General features: G+C 50.2%; 2 protein-coding genes across 2 annotated transcripts in view; one reads left to right on the top strand and one right to left on the bottom strand.

Moving 5' to 3' along the window:
* The window catches only part of Rfc1 (replication factor C subunit 1), a 72,734-nt gene extending 70,286 nt beyond the window's left edge, over positions 1-2,448 (top strand). The window contains exons 24-25 of the mRNA XM_059275907.1: positions 349-540; positions 2,205-2,448. Of these exons, the coding sequence (XP_059131890.1) occupies positions 349-540; positions 2,205-2,285 (273 nt within the window). The 3' untranslated portion in view covers positions 2,286-2,448. The remainder of the gene's footprint in view (positions 1-348; positions 541-2,204) is intronic.
* A 2,486-nt stretch (positions 2,449-4,934) lies between these two features.
* The window catches only part of Wdr19 (WD repeat domain 19), an 86,656-nt gene continuing 74,298 nt past the window's right edge, over positions 4,935-17,292 (bottom strand). Inside the window, exons 32-37 of the mRNA XM_059275906.1 lie at positions 12,810-12,891; positions 11,716-11,866; positions 8,882-9,005; positions 7,768-7,844; positions 7,311-7,435; positions 4,935-5,002 (exon numbers count right to left, since the gene is read on the bottom strand). Of these exons, the coding sequence (XP_059131889.1) occupies positions 7,324-7,435; positions 7,768-7,844; positions 8,882-9,005; positions 11,716-11,866; positions 12,810-12,891 (546 nt within the window). The 3' untranslated portion in view covers positions 4,935-5,002; positions 7,311-7,323. The remainder of the gene's footprint in view (positions 5,003-7,310; positions 7,436-7,767; positions 7,845-8,881; positions 9,006-11,715; positions 11,867-12,809; positions 12,892-17,292) is intronic.

Genomic DNA, 17,292 nt, shown 5'->3' with positions numbered 1-17,292 from the left:
TGTGCCACTACCCCTGGCTTAACCACTGACTCTTAATTTTTTTTTTTTTTTTTTTTTGAACTGTGGGCTCAAAATTCTCAAATAAATAAACCGTATAAAAATAAATGCCATGAGCTGGGGATGTAGCTCAGTGTTGGGGTTGTCTAGTGTGCACAAGGCTTACACTGGATCTCTAGTAACACATGGACACCAGATGTCTCTAGAGAGACTCAATAGACTTATCTCTATTATGTATGTAACTATTTTGCAAATAGTTTAAAGGAATTTCTTCTGCTTCTCAGAACTTGAACTTAACAGATGTTAGTGAACTGTCCAGCACTCAGGTCACCGCTTTGCTCTGTATTTTAGGTGAAAGCAGCCTTCACAAGAGCTTATAACAGGGAGGTCCATCTGACCCCATACTCACTTCAGGTAGTAAAGACATCGAGACTCAGCACAGGCCCAGCACTGGATTCTGAATACCATGAAGAGTTACAAGAAGAAGACAGTCAGTCTGAGGAGAAAGAGCAGGACGCAATAGAGACTGATGCCATGATCAAGGTAGTGTATGCAGCTACGGGCAGGGTACCTCAAAGGAGAGGAGGACCTTTTCCTCTGGGTAATGTGCCTTGGGAGTACTGAGGTCTGTTCCACATGTAGCAGGGTAAGCTGAAAATACACTTATGTCTTGCTCATTGTAATTGAAGATGATGGGATGGCTTTCATTTATACACACACACACACACACACACACACACACACACACACACACACACACATTTATTATTATTTTTTAAATCCATCCATCCATTTTTATGTTTTTTTCAAGACAGGTTTCTCTGTGTAGCCATGAGGATCCTGGAACTTGCTCTGTAGACCAGGCAGGTCCCGAACTCAGAGATCCTCCTGCCTCTGTCTCCCAGGTGCTGGGATTAAAGGCGTGCACCACCATACCTCGCGATTTCATTTTTATAAATTGAATTTACAGTAGTGGAAGAGCCAATCAGCAAGAAAATAGGCCACTGTAAGAACACTGGCCATCGTAGTGACGGTCATGTGCACTGTAAGAACATAGGCCATCGTAGTGATGGTCATGTGCACTGTAAGAACGTGTGTTGAATGTGTGCATGTGTATATTTGCTTCTGTTTCTTAGTTTTTTTATTTATTTTATGTGCATTAGTGTATGCATGTCTGTCTGTCTGAGGGTGTTAGATCTTAGAGTTACAGACAGTTGTGAGCTGCCATGTGGGTGCTGGGAATTGAACCTGGGTCCTCTGGAAGAGCAGCTGGTGCTCTTAACCATCACTCCAGCCCCATCTGTCTTAGTTTTTGAGACAGGGTCTCCCCTTGAACTTGGAGCTTGCCGCTCTGGCTAGATGGCTAGCCAGTGAGTCCTCGGGATCTACGTGCCTGAGTTTCCCCCACTCACTAGCACTGAGGTTAGAGAAGTGTGCTACCTGCCATACCCTGCTTTATGTGAGTGTTGAGGGTCTCAGCTTAGGCCTTCAAGCTTGTGCAGCAAGTATGTACCCACCGAGTAGTCATCTCCCCTGCCCAGAGTACTGTTTATACTTGGTGATTGGTGTGTGCTTTCATATCACAGGTGCATCTTACAGCATAAACAGAAAAACATTTTAAACAAACTTGTTGCTCACTTCTGTTATTTGCCTGTAAAAATTTCTCAGAGAAAAACTTGGTAATTTGTCTTTTGCTGGTAAAGATGTGAATGAGGCGTGGAATCAGCCTGCTGTTCACAGCTGCCAAGGCGAAGGGACGCAGCCTTCTCTCCCTCACCGTGTGTGCGGTTCTTACTCCTCCTGTGCTGCATGTCTGTAGGAACAGGCCCTTTGCAGCTGAATTGGTTTCCTCTCTCCTCTTCTCTCCCCTCTTCACAAAATGAGTGTCCTTAGATCTTCCGTGAGAGGCTAAAAGGGAAGTTCGTCACGTAGACGTTGCCATATCTGTCAGCCACCCCTCGATTATTCTGGCTTTCCTAAGAATACCGTGCTCTGAGTGCAGGAAACTGCCTTAGACGGGGCGCACCTCAGTTCTAGGTCTCAGTCTGTTCCCTCTGCGCTGCCACCTCTCAAGGCTCTAAGAGGCGTGGTTGGTGCTCTCGGGGGCAGCGGCAGATACCTGTGACCTTGCGTTTCTAATTAAATTGTGAGCAAAGATTATGCTGTCATTTCATTTACCCACCGTTTGTGTATCTCTCCTCCAACAGAAAAAGACAAGATCTTCAAAGCCTTCAAAACCAGAAAAAGGCAAGGAGTCCAAAAAAGGAAAAGGAAGTTGGAAGAAATGAAACCGTTGTTCAGTACCAAGAGCTGCTTTTCACTTACCCTCTCGACTAGTCCAGCTGGTCTAGAGAACAGAAGCCTTACCCTTTGCCAGAGTAACCATGTGTAGACAATGGGGTGGGTGGCCTGGTGGTCCCACTATAAAGGACGGTACAGCTAGACGGGCTGACTAGTTCTCACACACCTCTCATAGAGGTGCAGAGGACTGCTCCAGCCCTGCACTGGCCCTGCCAACCGAGTTAGATTGCTGGGATTCAGAGTGACTGCAGGCTCAATACTCAGTCCCCACACAGGCTTTGGAGCCGGGTGTTAGTTAACCATAGCCAGTCTGGGCAGTGGAACGGAGGCATCTTTGTAGCTTAACAGTTTCTCCTAATGGCCGTTAAGAGGACCAGTGCTGATTTTTTTTAAAAACATGGTAGTTCTTATTTTATGGTGAAATTCTGTAAATAAACCTTAATACAAAGCAGCCACCACGTGGAGCTGAGCATTCTTGGTCCATTTTCAGGTATCTTGCAGAGTATGAATCAGGAACCAAATGTCCATGTAATGCATGGATCATTCTTAAGACTGTCATCTTGTACAGCAGATATTATGTTGGTATGTTCCTTATTACTTTGGTTAGATTAAAACAGTCGGCATAAGCTGAGAATTGAAGGTCTGCAGGTGAAGCGCTCCAATCCCAGCATCCTTTGCACTAACCACATTGCTGCTGTAGTCTGAGAGGCCTCTGGGCTAGTCGGGTGTGCAGACACTGGACTGCCACACATTCCTGTCTTCCTGCAGTCTCAGCCTTCGGGGGAGACCAGTAGCGTCCAGGATGGGTCACCTTCCCAGGTCCATTATGGACAGCTGGGAGGTGCTGTCCTGTGATGGTGGAGTTCATATCCCTACTGAAGTTTCCTATGTATCTAGAACTGTGCTTGTTGAAGGACCCTGGGCCATGGATGTAACCTGGCCTTTAGGTGTTTAACTGTTTTTAAATCAGCAAGTGCGCAGAGGACCGACCATGCTGCCTCTGTGAGGTATATGCCAAAAAGAATCTAAGGACCCTGCTCTGCCTGGAGGATGCATGGCCTTGTTGGGAGAGGAGACGAAGTCCTGGAGACATTGCAAGTGTAATAACTAGTGTGAAAAGTGTGTTTCATGGAAATCGGTTCATTATGGAAATAAACTGCCCTGAACCCTGAGCCTCCGAGTCCTGCCCTCTCTTCTCTGTTGACACTTGGCTGCTGCACTGACAGTTTCCTCACTAGAGGAGACTCGCGTGCACATTCATCCATGCATGCCTCCCTCAGATGGACAGACATTCCAGGAAAGGCCCAGTCTTCTGCTTGCTTTCAGAACAAAAAAAGTGGTGTTTCCTTATTTAATATAGTTATAATTTCAATTATGAGTGCTGTGAGCAAGCTGTAAAGACAATTTCTTTTAGAGTTGGGAACTAGACGTGTTGTTTAACACGGGAGACTAGCCGTGGTGGTCTGTGGAGTCCTCTTTGAAGCCCTCCTAAAAACATGACGTGAAGGCTGCAGATTAAAGGCAGGCAGCTGTGAAGGCCGTAGAGTTGGACCTAAATGTCCTTGTTTTGGGATTGAATCTCCTTGAAGCTCCTGAAGTGGACCGGGGTGCCCCTCGCTGCCCAAGTGGGGAGCGCCGGGTCATGGCCATTTGGAAGGCTGTCTCACAGACAGTTCCCCTCAGTTCCTTTTGATAGCTTTTGGCATTATCTGTTGACCTCTTGAAGTTATAAACAAATGACTTCCTGACGTTCTAGAACGGGTGTACTCACAAGTGAAAGCGGAGGCCCGTAAATCCCAGAATACAACGTGCTTGGCTTCACAGATGCCAGGTGGCTGTGACTCTTCCTCAGTGGGGTGAGGAGGTAGCGGGAAGCTTGGGACTGGTGACCTCTCCTTAAGGTGTACCGTTTAGTGAGCCCCCAAGAAGACATGAAGTGGAGGGGTGCAGGGGGGCTGCTTCGACGCCAGAAAAACGTGGCTGGCGCTTTGGCCCCAGGTGCTGTAGTTAACGCCCAGTGGCTGGCTCCTGTATGCAAATCCCCTGATCGGTGCCTCCCATGTCTGGGGGCTCTTCAGACTGGGACACCAGCCACAGGTCCCACAGGTCATGGTGATGAAGTGGACGCTGATGCTGCAGGGCAAGTACAGACTTCTGCAAGTGAGTGTGGCCTGTGCAGTATGAGCAAAGTCTTCAGCTCTGGGAAGCTAACAAATAATGTATGTTTCCGGGGAAACCAAAGGAGTTAATTTTGCGGTAGGAATTCCATCGTCAGCAGAATGAGCAGACAGATAGTGCGTTTATTCACTTTGTAAAGATGAATTGTCTTTGGTGTTTGGTTCAAGGGACAGACCCTGCAGTGTTCTGTCTGTCTGTCCTGGCCAGACTTTATAAGGGCTCCAAGCCACATCCTTCATCACTTTCTCTATACAAATCCAGGAAAATGTTACAAATCTAGTCAACAATTTTATTTTAAAGGAGATAAATAAAAAAGTTGTTATTAGAAAACTGGGTATTTACAATGAATATACTATTAACGGTGTGGCGCACTGTGCAGGACTCGCAGAGGAAACACAAAGTTCAGTACAGAGCAGGTTGTCACTGCGTAAGCGGGATGTGCTGGGCTCTTTCATCTTTCCGTCTCCAGGTCTGCCAGGGGGGCACAGCCTCCTGAGGGGAGATGCCATCTACTCAGGAGCAACGTCTAAGAAAGGGACAAACAGATGCCTTTAGGAAGCTCTCAAGTGGCCTGCCTGTAATAAAGCTGTATTTCCTGCTCATTTCCGGAGCCCGGAGCCCAGGAATCCTACGGACGTACAGCATTGAGCTTCCTGAGCACAGCTCACGGCAGGCACACTGCAGAGGCACTCACTGCTGTTGGGCGGTAGGAGTGGTGATGACCCCTTACTGTGAGGGATGTGCACATGCCCAGGATGCCTGGCGAGCTGTGGAGATTAAACAGGGTCCGTCTCCGAGGGAAGCTGGGGAGCAGTAGCAAAGGAGACCCTACCACCGCAGTGTGTAATCCCGACATGGCTGATACGCCACAGTTTGGGTTTCTATAATGTATCGCATACCGTGATGCAAGGCCAGGATCTGGAGAGAGCCTGGGAGCTTTCTTCACAAGGCTCCACTTTTAGAAGTGGTAAAGACATACAAAGGTGTAAATTTGAGACAAAATGTAATAAGCAACTAACTGCCCAGAGGTATTGGAAAGCAGCCCAGGTAGCAGCTGGAGGATGTCATCTTCTGAAAAGATCTGCTGGGTTAGATTCAGGGCCATGTGTCTGCACCTGAGGGTAAGTCCTTGAGGCAGGGGATGGCTAGAAACCACGTCATGATGTGATGGGTTTATCCCCTGAATAAAAGGTGATTTTATTTATCAATATAACCTACTAAGTGGGATAAAGGGAGAAATCTTTATTCTCACACAATTCATTGACAAAATTCAACATTCAGAAAACTAAGGAAAAACTAGTTAGATTGGAGGTCTGTCTTAAAAAACCATCCTAATAGAAAAGTTAGTGAGGGATGGTGTTGCAAGCCTTTAATCCTAGGACTTGGGAGAGAGGCAGGAGGATCACTGCAAGTTCAAGGCCAGCTTGATTTATAGTAAAACCCTGTTTCAAAACCAAGGGCCTGTGAGATGGCTCTTTGGGTAAAAGACCTGGGCTTGGTATTTTTGTGCCTTGAAAAGATAACAAGAAAGTGAAAAAGCCCACAGAGAAAGTATCTGCAAATAATACACCCTAAAACTTGTACCTAGATGTATATTATAGAGTCAACTCTTAGAACTCACAAAAGGCAATCCAACTCAAACTGGGCTAAGAACCGAGGGTGCACAAATGGCCGACAAGCACACTGAGGGATGATCTACACAGTGCTAGAATATCCACGCAACTGGACCCAGGCGGCACACCGTGGCACACTCACTGGAAATGGACAGAATACTTGGTTTCAGTGAGGACGTGGGGAAGTTGGAACCTGTGTATGCTGCTGGGCCTAAAATGCTGCAGCCCTGTGAAAACAGCCCCATGGTTCAGGAACGGCAAAAAGGCCAATGAGGCTGACAGAAGCAAGCTGAGGCTAGCTCCAAGCCTGTGTGTGTGACTGAGACCTAGAATTCCATTTTAACCAGGGTAAGTTCAAGATGTTCTATTAGGGTTGTGGTGGTTTGAAAAATGACCCCATTGGGAGCGGCACTATTAGGAGGTGTGGCTTTACTGGGGTAGGTGTTGCTTTGGAGGAAGTGTGTCACTGGAGGTGGGCATCGTAGGTCTCCTTTGCTCAAGTTACACTCAATGTGACAGTTGCTTCTGCTGCCTTTGGATCAAGATGTAGAGCTCTCGGCTCCTCTAGCACCATGTCTGCCTGAATGCCTGAATAATGGACTGAACCTCTGTAAGCCACCACCCCAAGTAAATGTTTTCCTTTATAAGAGTTGCCGGGGTCATGGTGTCTCCTCACAGCAATAGAAACCCTAAGAGGGAGATGATTTCTCTCCCTCCCCCTGTAGTAAAAGCTCTTGATACTTAGCAGGTTTTGGCTTCCTAACTAGAGACTACATTCCTCTGCCTCCCTCCTATGTGTGACTCTGTGAGCAAAAATCCTTGTCACTAGAATGAGGTAGAGGAGTGTCTATGTAGCTTTGCATGGCTAAAGTGAGACTTAAGAAACTGGGACTTCAAAATCTCTGCAAGTCAAACTTTGTACGGCAAACAGTCAACTGAAAAGCTCCCATTTAAAGAAAGCACCAGCTTTAAGGGCCTATTAAGAAAAACTCCATATAGTTTGGTAAAATACAGTCTCGTTAGAATTCATGATGCTTGGCTAAATAACGTAGCCACTTGGGAAGCCATATGACTTGCACTTTAACACTGAAATAAGTTTGTTGAGACCACTGAACTCTGACACTTACATACTACACAAAAAGGAGTCGTTGCCAACAGGAAGTAAGCCGGGTGCCCCCGGGCTGCGGAGCCTGGAAGGCGTGTGCACGGTGGGGTCCTTACCTGGGCCGGCTGCTCACTGTTCCGTCTCTGTCCGCAGGTACTGGGTGCAGTCTGAAATCTTCTTCAGTTGACTTAAGTTCAATCTTTCTGAACACATGGGACACGTGCTTTCACTGTTTAGTAAGCTGTTTGGGGAGGTAAATGCAGAGTAAATTCAATATATAATTAACATGTCTTTATCTTCGGGTTAAGCTAATGGGAAAATCAGCCACCTCTGTACACTTCTGCCCCCCCCCCCCACCTCTTAATGCACCCATCCACTGAGGAGGGATAAGGACTCGGGGTCATGCAAGATCCCCTGGGGGAGAATGCTCTCTGAGGTCACGAGAGGTTCTTCCAAGAATACATATGTGGGTCTTTAGGAATAGAGAGTGAGGAGCCCTCACAGGGAAGGATGGAGGACAAGCGGCCTGCTTCCGGACCCAGCTGTGTGACCAGGGAAAGGACACACACTCACATCTTGAATTCTGAGTACAGCGCAGGGAAGCCACAGTGCGGGCACATTGTCCAGTCATCTTTCAACATGTGTCGGCCCTGGAGACGGAAGAGTGACGTTCATCATCTCAGAAACACTGAGCAAACCACAGCCAAGGACAGGCTCTGACTTAGGACACTACCCCACTTCTGACAGGGGGCAGCTGTCTACAAAGATGCAGCCACGGGCTACAGCTGGGTTTGACTTAGCAGATTCATGTTTAAAGACGGACTAAACTTCTGCTTTTTCTTTCGGTATGTGAATTTTCTTTTGTTTTTGTTTTTTTGAGACAGGGTTTCCCTGTGTAGCTTTGCGCCTTTCCTGGAACTCATTCTGTAGACCAGGCTGGCCTCGAACTCACAGAGATCCGCCTGGCTCTGCCTCCCAAGTGCTGGGATTAAAGGCGTGCACCACCACCGCCCGGCCAGTATGTGAATTTATCTGTCTTCAAAGTATAGTTTAGGTAGCCAAGGAATGAACAAATTTGACATTTTAGTTTTTTGATAGTAAGTCTTTTTGGAGGATGGGGTTTTGAGAAGGGTTTCTCTCTTTAGCCCTGGCTGTTCTGGAACTCGCTCTATAGACCAAGCTGGCCTCAAACTCACAGAGATCCACCTACCTCTGCCTCCTGAGTGTTGGAAAAAGGCATGTGCCACCTTGAACTCACAGAGATCCACCTGCCTCTGTCTCCTGAGTGTTGGAAAAAGGTGTGCGCCACCACTGCCTGGCCTGATAGGTCTTAATGGCAGAAATAAACTACGAGTTATGAGTGCCATAGTAAGGCAGGTGTGGTATCTCGCCAATGCAGCTGACCTCAGGACAAAGGTACCAGGCGAGCCTACCAGGAGAAGCAGACTGCACCGTGCTACGAAGCCAAGAGAGCAGAAAAAGCACGTGAGAGCACAGCCCTCGGACTGCGAGTGTGAGGTGCCTAACTCCTGGAGAGGGCCTTCCCGTGTGCTCTGAACCTCACCTGCTGACCGTGGGGTTTCATGTTAATGTTCTGGAAACTGAGTCAGGATAGTGTCAACGGTGCAGGACAGGTCGGTGTATCAACTGTTCCGGAGGAAAGGGACCCTGGTACGGAGACACTTACTGTCGCAATGCAGTAGGGAATGTTGTTCTTACAGCCGGGACAGAGCAGCTCACACTCTGGGAGAAGAAACTGGCAGAATGGGCACGGGGTTGTGACCTCTTCTGTCTCGGACGTATCTGGTCTCCTGGAGAAAGCATCACACGTCATTTACAAACACCACTTGACCCCCTGTCACATGGTGAGCAGAGAAGCAGCATTATCTGGAAAGAACTGATTCTTCACAGGCCCAGCTACTTCCCAGCTCCCTGGCAGCTGGGCCCAGGTCCTGGGAAGATGAAGCGCCCTCGGGCCTGGCCAGGCAGGTCCAGCCGGTGTTCACAAGCACCGTGCTGCACTGGTGTGACAGGAGTGAGTGTGGGATTTTCCCTGTGTCCCTTCCGTGTAACGGAAGTAAAGGCCACCCAGCGCCGTTTTAACAGACACTGCTGGGCTAGTGGGCATGTTCTAATTCTGTGACATCCAATGTGGTGGTGTGAGCCACATGGAGCTTTGTAGTTCAAAGGATTAGGTTTTAAAGCTTACTCTGTTTTCAAATTTAAGCCACTGGTGACTAGCAGGTGCCATTTTGGAGCATGTAGCTACAGGCCACTCCTGTTGTGTGGGGAAGAAAGACATGGGTCCGGGCTCAGTGCTGGTCAGTGCGGCACTGAGCCGTCTGTCCATCTTGCAGTCATTTCCCCCTAGTCCTCTCTACACTGGAAGCGTCCCTGGGTCAGACTGACTTGGTTTGAGGCCACTTAGGTTGACCAGTCTTTAGAAAAGGTGTGCTCATGCAGCCTCGACCAGCCTCAAAGCTCTGCCGTGGTGTATGTAGCTCCTGCCTCGATTAGCATTTGTGCTGGCAAATTTTATGTCAACTTGACACAAGCCAGAGTCACTGGAGAGGAGGGAGACCCAACTGAGAACGTTCCTCCATAAGATTGGGCTATAGAGCCAGGTGGTGGCGCACGCCTTTAATCCCACCACTCGGGAGGCAGAGCCAGGTGGATCTCTGTGAGTTCGAGGCCAGCCTGGTCTACAGAGTGAGATCCAGGACAGGTACCAAAACTACACAGAAAACCCTGTCTCGAAAAAACAAAACAAAACAAAATAAAAAAAAAAAAAAGAAAATAAGAGAAAGATTGGGCTGTAGACAAACATGTAGGCTATTTTCTTAAGTGATTGATGGGGAGGGCCCAGCCCATTGTGGGTGGGGCCACCCCTGGGCTGGTGGTCCTGGGTTGTATAAGAAAGCAGGCTGAGCAAGCCATAGGGAACAAGCCAATAGGCAGCATGCCTCCCTGGCCTCTGGCTCCTGCCTCCAGGTTCCTGCCCTGTTTGAGTTCCTGACTTCCTTCATTTATGGAAGTGAAGTGTAAGCCAAATAAATCCTTTCTCCCTTGCTTTTTGGTCACGGTGTTGCATTATAGCCACGGTAACCCTAACTGGGACAGCACTAAGTCCTGCTTGCTTCTGTCACCACGAGTCATTCTGCCTGGTCGGGTCGAGGGTCCCCTGGTTCTAACGTCACTACTCTGATTAAGCAGTGAAGAGCCCCAACTGAGTTTTCCTTCTGCAGACTCAAGTGATGTTTTCTACGTCTTACGTCTAGGATACAGTATCCCACAAAAGACACAGTGCTCCCCAGTGCCAGCAGTGTTCAGAGAGGGCCTTTGGGGAGTGTTGATCATTGAGGCTCTGCCTTTATTGATGAACTGATCACTGGCAGACTCGAACTCTGAATGATGACTGGGGACTTAGAACCGGGGAAAGAGGAAGTCAGTTGTGGGGCAAGGGTAGGGAGCGTATCTTTGAAGAATGTCTTGCCCTGGCCCCTCTCTGCTTACTGACTGCCATGAAGACAGACATTCTGCCATGTGCCCCCCTCCTCCCCATGGCCAGGAAGGATCTGAGGAACAGGCACCAGAGTCTTCTAGGAAAGCAAGGGCCTGCCTTCTCCGTCTACAGCGCCCTGATCTGGAGGTTCTCTGCTGGCAGCTCTGGGTTAACATGGAGTTTTCATGCTGAGAACATCCACGGGTTTGGTCATCTCTCTACGGCAGACAATGCTGTCTACCTAAGAGCCGTTTCCTCCCTCTTGCCAAGACAGCATTGCTCACACTTGGCAATATGCTTCACATATGAGGTTATATTGGAAGACAAAGTGAAGGAGTCCTGGAGAAAAAGGCAAAGACCCATTCACTCTTTAGTTCTCTCACTTCTTTCTGCCCTGAAAGGAGCTGTGATGTCTAGATGTGGTAGCTGTTTTGCAACCTTGAGGGAAGAGGAGTTCTGTATGCTGTGGATGGTCCACTGGGAAGATAGAAGGATCTGTTTTGGAGGCATCAGGACACAGTGGCACCAGCCCTGGTCCCTGATGCCTTGTGTATGATTCACATAAATTCTGACCTAAGACATTAGTGGGGTTTCTGTTGCTTTTATCCCCTAGTCTTAGTTCCCTTTCTTGTGACAAAGTCCCTAACAGGAATCATCTGAAGGGAGGAAGAGGGTATTTTGGCTCATAGTTCAAAGGGATCTGTCATGGTAGGAGTGTGGTGGAGGCTAGGGAGCAGAGTGAGAGGGATGCCCAGCTCACTCTCTCTTTTCCTTTTTATTTAGCTTGGGACTCCAGCCTGCATTCAGGGCATAAAAGTCTCTGGACGCATCCTTATACACATACCCAAAGGTGTGTCTCCTAGGTGACTCTAAAATCAGTCACGTTGACAGCCGCAGGTAGCCATCACTCCCTGCCCCTCCCCCACCCACTTTTTATTAAGCTCGTGTAAATTAGAAGCCCCATCTGAAAAACACCCCAAAGGTGTGACTGGACAGTAGAAATGGCTACGTCTGCCCACCTGACCATGGCCTCGATTTTCTTCTTGTACTTGGCGTCAATCTTGTTTCGGTATTCGGGCCTCATGAGCATGGCTGCAAAGCTGAAAGCAGAGTTCTTCAGGCCTGCCCTGTGACACTCGATCACAGTAGAGGTCAGGATGGGCACGATGTCTGCGGGACACACAGGGAGCAGAAAGGAGACATGTCTCAAAACAAACGAGCGAGAACAAGGTGGTGAATTCCTACATGGGCCAAGTCTGGCCCTCTGACTTTCGTATGGCCCATGAACTGAGAATGGTTTTTATATCCTTAAGTGGTTGAAGGAAATAACAAAGTAATATTTTGTGACATGTTAAAACTGTCTGAGGTTGAGATTTCTATGTCTAGAAATTAAAGTTCTATTAGAACCCAGCCCTACTCATTCATTTACATATTATGCACACCGAATGGTGGCGGATAGTTGTGACAGACCAAATGGCTTACGATGTTCAACATCTGCTCTTTACACCCAGTTTGTTGACACCTGTCACACTGTATGATGAAGTCTGTTCATTTAAGAACGTTAGGATGACAGGACTTCCAGGAGAAAGGGAGCTTTCCCAGAAGCCAGGCTTGAAAGTAGTAGACGGCAATGTGATCTCGGGCACATGTTACTTCCCTGGGCCCTGCAAGGCAGGAGGATCCTATGTGACCAGCTGCCAGGGAAAGGCCTGGGTCCCGAATCTAACGCTCCTGGCAGCCGCACTTGAGACCTGGTGTCCCAGCTTGCTCTGGGGGAGGGGTGTGATCACACGCAGAGGGGATGTTCAATGGCTTCTGTCTGCACTTGGTTTCCATTAGGCTGTGCTCTAGGCATCTTGCTCCCCTGCCAACCTTTCCCTTTGCTGTGATAGACCTTAGTGACTGCACGACTCTGTGCTGGGCCTTGTAGAGTTTCTGGGAGAAGTATCAAATTCGGGGTGGTCTTGGGGATCCCAGCCTACCACTTTCTGGAACTGTTGTGGAGATAAATGATCTGACAACACAGGGAGCTGTGAACATGCCTGGTTGGGGGAGTGCGCGCCTCAACACTGAGGTCCCAGTGTGCACAGAGCTCTGTTGGGACAGGACTTACGAGATGGGAACTTGCTGATGTTGTTGGCCACCCGAATGAGCATGCGTGCCCCCTTCATATGGTCTCCATTCTTAACATGAATCTGAAATAAATGATGTCTTTCATTCTTGCAGCCTTATATGAGCTCCAATCCATGCTTTCTTTCCCCAAACAGTTCATTGCTTGTGGCCCAGACATGACTGAGCTGAGATTTCCCAAGCTTTGCCTTGCTCCTGCCACTGGGGCTTTGCTTCCTATGTCCTCCTCCAACATCTGTCACCTGAGACCACGGCTCTGTCCTGTGTCCTCCTCCAACATCTGTCACCTGAGACCACAGCTCTGTCCTATGTCCTCCTCCAACATCTGTCACGTGAGACCACAGCTCTGTCCTATGTCCTCCAACATCTGTCACCTGAGACCACGGCTCTGTCCTGTGTCCTCCAACATCTGTCACCTGAGACCACGGCTCTGTCCTATGTCCTCCTCCAACATCTGTCACCTGAGACCACAGCTCTGTCCTATGTCCTCCAACATCTGTCACCTGAGACCACGGCTCTGTCCTATGTCCTCCTCCAACATCTGTCACCTGAGACCACGGCTCTGTCCTATGTCCTCCTCCAACATCTGTCACCTGAGACCACGGCTCTGTCCTGTGTCCTCCAACATCTGTCACCTGAGACCACGGCTCTGTCCTGTGTCCTCCTCCAACATCTGTCACCTGAGACCACGGCTCTGTCCTGTGTCCTCCAACATCTGTCACCTGAGACCACGGCTCTGTCCTGTGTCCTCCTCCAACATCTGTCACCTGAGACCACGGCTCTGTCCTGTGTCCTCCAACATCTGTCACCTGAGACCATGGCTCTGTCCTATGTCCTCCAACATCTGTCACCTGAGACCACGGCTCTGTCCTATGTCCTCCAACATCTGTCACCTGAGACCACGGCTCTGTCCTATGTCCTCCTCCAACATCTGTCACCTGAGACCACGGCTCTGTCCTGTGTCCTCCAACATCTGTCACCTGAGACCATGGCTCTGTCCTATGTCCTCCTCCAACATCTGTCACCTGAGACCACGGCTCTGTCCTATGTCCTCCAACATCTGTCACCTGAGACCACGGCTCTGTCCTATGTCCTCCTCCAACATCTGTCACCTGAGACCACGGCTCTGTCCTATGTCCTCCTCCAACATCTGTCACCTGAGACCACGGCTCTGTCCTATGTCCTCCTCCAACATCTGTCACCTGAGACCACGGCTCTGTCCTATGTCCTCCAACATCTGTCACCTGAGACCACGGCTCTGTCCTGTGTCCTCCAACATCTGTCACCTGAGACCACGGCTCTGTCCTATGTCCTCCTCCAACATCTGTCACCTGAGACCACAGCTCTGTCCTATGTCCTCCTCCAACATCTGTCACCTGAGACCACGGCTCTGTCCTGTGTCCTCCTCCAACATCTGTCACCTGAGACCACGGCTCTGTCCTGTGTCCTCCAACATCTGTCACCTGAGACCATGGCTCTGTCCTATGTCCTCCAACATCTGTCACCTGAGACCACGGCTCTGTCCTATGTCCTCCAACATCTGTCACCTGAGACCACGGCTCTGTCCTATGTCCTCCTCCAACATCTGTCACCTGAGACCACGGCTCTGTCCTGTGTCCTCCAACATCTGTCACCTGAGACCATGGCTCTGTCCTATGTCCTCCTCCAACATCTGTCACCTGAGACCACGGCTCTGTCCTATGTCCTCCAACATCTGTCACCTGAGACCACGGCTCTGTCCTATGTCCTCCTCCAACATCTGTCACCTGAGACCACGGCTCTGTCCTATGTCCTCCTCCAACATCTGTCACCTGAGACCACGGCTCTGTCCTATGTCCTCCAACATCTGTCACCTGAGACCACGGCTCTGTCCTGTGTCCTCCTCCAACATCTGTCACCTGAGACCACGGCTCTGTCCTGTGTCCTCCAACATCTGTCACCTGAGACCACGGCTCTGTCCTATGTCCTCCAACATCTGTCACCTGAGACCACGGCTCTGTCCTGTGTCCTCCTCCAACATCTGTCACCTGAGACCACGGCTCTGTCCTATGTCCTCCAACATCTGTCACCTGAGACCATGGCTCTGTCCTATGTCCTCCTCCAACATCTGTCACCTGAGACCACGGCTCTGTCCTGTGTCCTCCTCCAACATCTGTCACCTGAGACCACGGCTCTGTCCTATGTCCTCCAACATCTGTCACCTGAGACCACGGCTCTGTCCTGTGTCCTCCTCCAACATCTGTCACCTGAGACCACGGCTCTGTCCTGTGTCCTCCTCCAACATCTGTCACCTGAGACCACGGCTCTGTCCTGTGTCCTCCTCCAACATCTGTCACCTGAGACCACGGCTCTGTCCTGTGTCCTCCAACATCTGTCACCTGAGACCACGGCTCTGTCCTGTGTCCTCCTCCAACATCTGTCACCTGAGACCATGGCTCTGTCCTATGTCCTCCTCCAACATCTGTCACCTGAGACCACGGCCTGTCCTGTGTCCTCCTCCAACATCTGTCACCTGAGACCACGGCTCTGTCCTGTGTCCTCCAACATCTGTCACCTGAGACCACGGCTCTGTCCTATGTCCTCCTCCAACATCTGTCACCTGAGACCACGGCTCTGTCCTATGTCCTCCAACATCTGTCACCTGAGACCACGGCTCTGTCCTGTGTCCTCCAACATCTGTCACCTGAGACCACGGCTCTGTCCTATGTCCTCCTCCAACATCTGTCACCTGAGACCACGGCTCTGTCCTGTGTCCTCCTCCAACATCTGTCACCTGAGACCATGGCTCTGTCCTATGTCCTCCAACATCTGTCACCTGAGACCACGGCTCTGTCCTATGTCCTCCAACATCTGTCACCTGAGACCACGGCTCTGTCCTATGTCCTCCTCCAACATCTGTCACCTGAGACCACGGCTCTGTCCTATGTCCTCCTCCAACATCTGTCACCTGAGACCACGGCTCTGTCCTATGTCCTCCAACATCTGTCACCTGAGACCACGGCTCTGTCCTGTGTCCTCCTCCAACATCTGTCACCTGAGACCACGGCTCTGTCCTATGTCCTCCTCCAACATCTGTCACCTGAGACCACGGCTCTGTCCTATGTCCTCCAACATCTGTCACCTGAGACCACGGCTCTGTCCTGTGTCCTCCTCCAACATCTGTCACCTGAGACCACGGCTCTGTCCTATGTCCTCCTCCAACATCTGTCACCTGAGACCACGGCTCTGTCCTATGTCCTCCAACATCTGTCATCTGAGACCACGGCTCTGTCCTGTGTCCTCCTCCAACATCTGTCACCTGAGACCACGGCTCTGTCCTGTGTCCTCCAACATCTGTCACCTGAGACCACGGCTCTGTCCTATGTCCTCCTCCAACATCTGTCACCTGAGACCACAGCTCTGTCCTATGTCCTCCAACATCTGTCACCTGAGACCACGGCTCTGTCCTGTGTCCTCCAACATCTGTCACCTGAGACCACGGCTCTGTCCTGTGTCCTCCAACATCTGTCACCTGAGACCACGGCTCTGTCCTATGTCCTCCTCCAACATCTGTCACCTGAGACCACGGCTCTGTCCTATGTCCTCCAACATCTGTCACCTGAGACCACGGCTCTGTCCTGTGTCCTCCAACATCTGTCACCTGAGACCACGGCTCTGTCCTATGTCCTCCTCCAACATCTGTCACCTGAGACCACGGCTCTGTCCTGTGTCCTCCTCCAACATCTGTCACCTGAGACCACGGCTCTGTCCTATGTCCTCCAACATCTGTCACCTGAGACCACGGCTCTGTCCTATGTCCTCCAACATCTGTCACCTGAGACCACGGCTCTGTCCTATGTCCTCCTCCAACATCTGTCACCTGAGACCACGGCTCTGTCCTATGTCCTCCTCCAACATCTGTCACCTGAGACCATGGCTCTGTCCTGTGTCCTCCAACATCTGTCACCTGAGACCATGGCTCTGTCCTATGTCCTCCAACATCTGTCACCTGAGACCACGGCTCTGTCCTGTGTCCTCCTCCAACATCTGTCACCTGAGACCACGGCTCTGTCCTATGTCCTCCAACATCTGTCACCTGAGACCACGGCTCTGTCCTGTGTCCTCCTCCAACATCTGTCACCTGAGACCACGGCTCTGTCCTGTGTCCTCCTCCAACATCTGTCACCTGAGACCACGGCTCTGTCCTATGTCCTCCAACATCTGTCATCTGAGACCACGGCTCTGTCCTGTGTTCTCCTCCAACATCTGTCACCTGAGACCACGGCTCTGTCCTGTGTCCTCCAACATCTGTCACCTGAGACCACGGCTCTGTCCTATGTCCTCCTCCAACATCTGTCACCTGAGACCACGGCTCTGTCCTATGTCCTCCAACATCTGTCACCTGAGACCACAGCTCTGTCCTATGTCCTCCAACATCTGTCACCTGAGACCACGGCTCTGTCCTGTGTCCTCCTCCAACATCTGTC

The sequence above is a fragment of the Peromyscus eremicus genome, chromosome 10 (genome assembly GCF_949786415.1).
Source record: "Peromyscus eremicus chromosome 10, PerEre_H2_v1, whole genome shotgun sequence".
Taxonomy (NCBI): domain Eukaryota; kingdom Metazoa; phylum Chordata; class Mammalia; order Rodentia; family Cricetidae; genus Peromyscus; species Peromyscus eremicus.
Note: the sequence above shows the minus strand (reverse complement) of the source record. Positions and strands in the feature narration are given on the sequence as shown.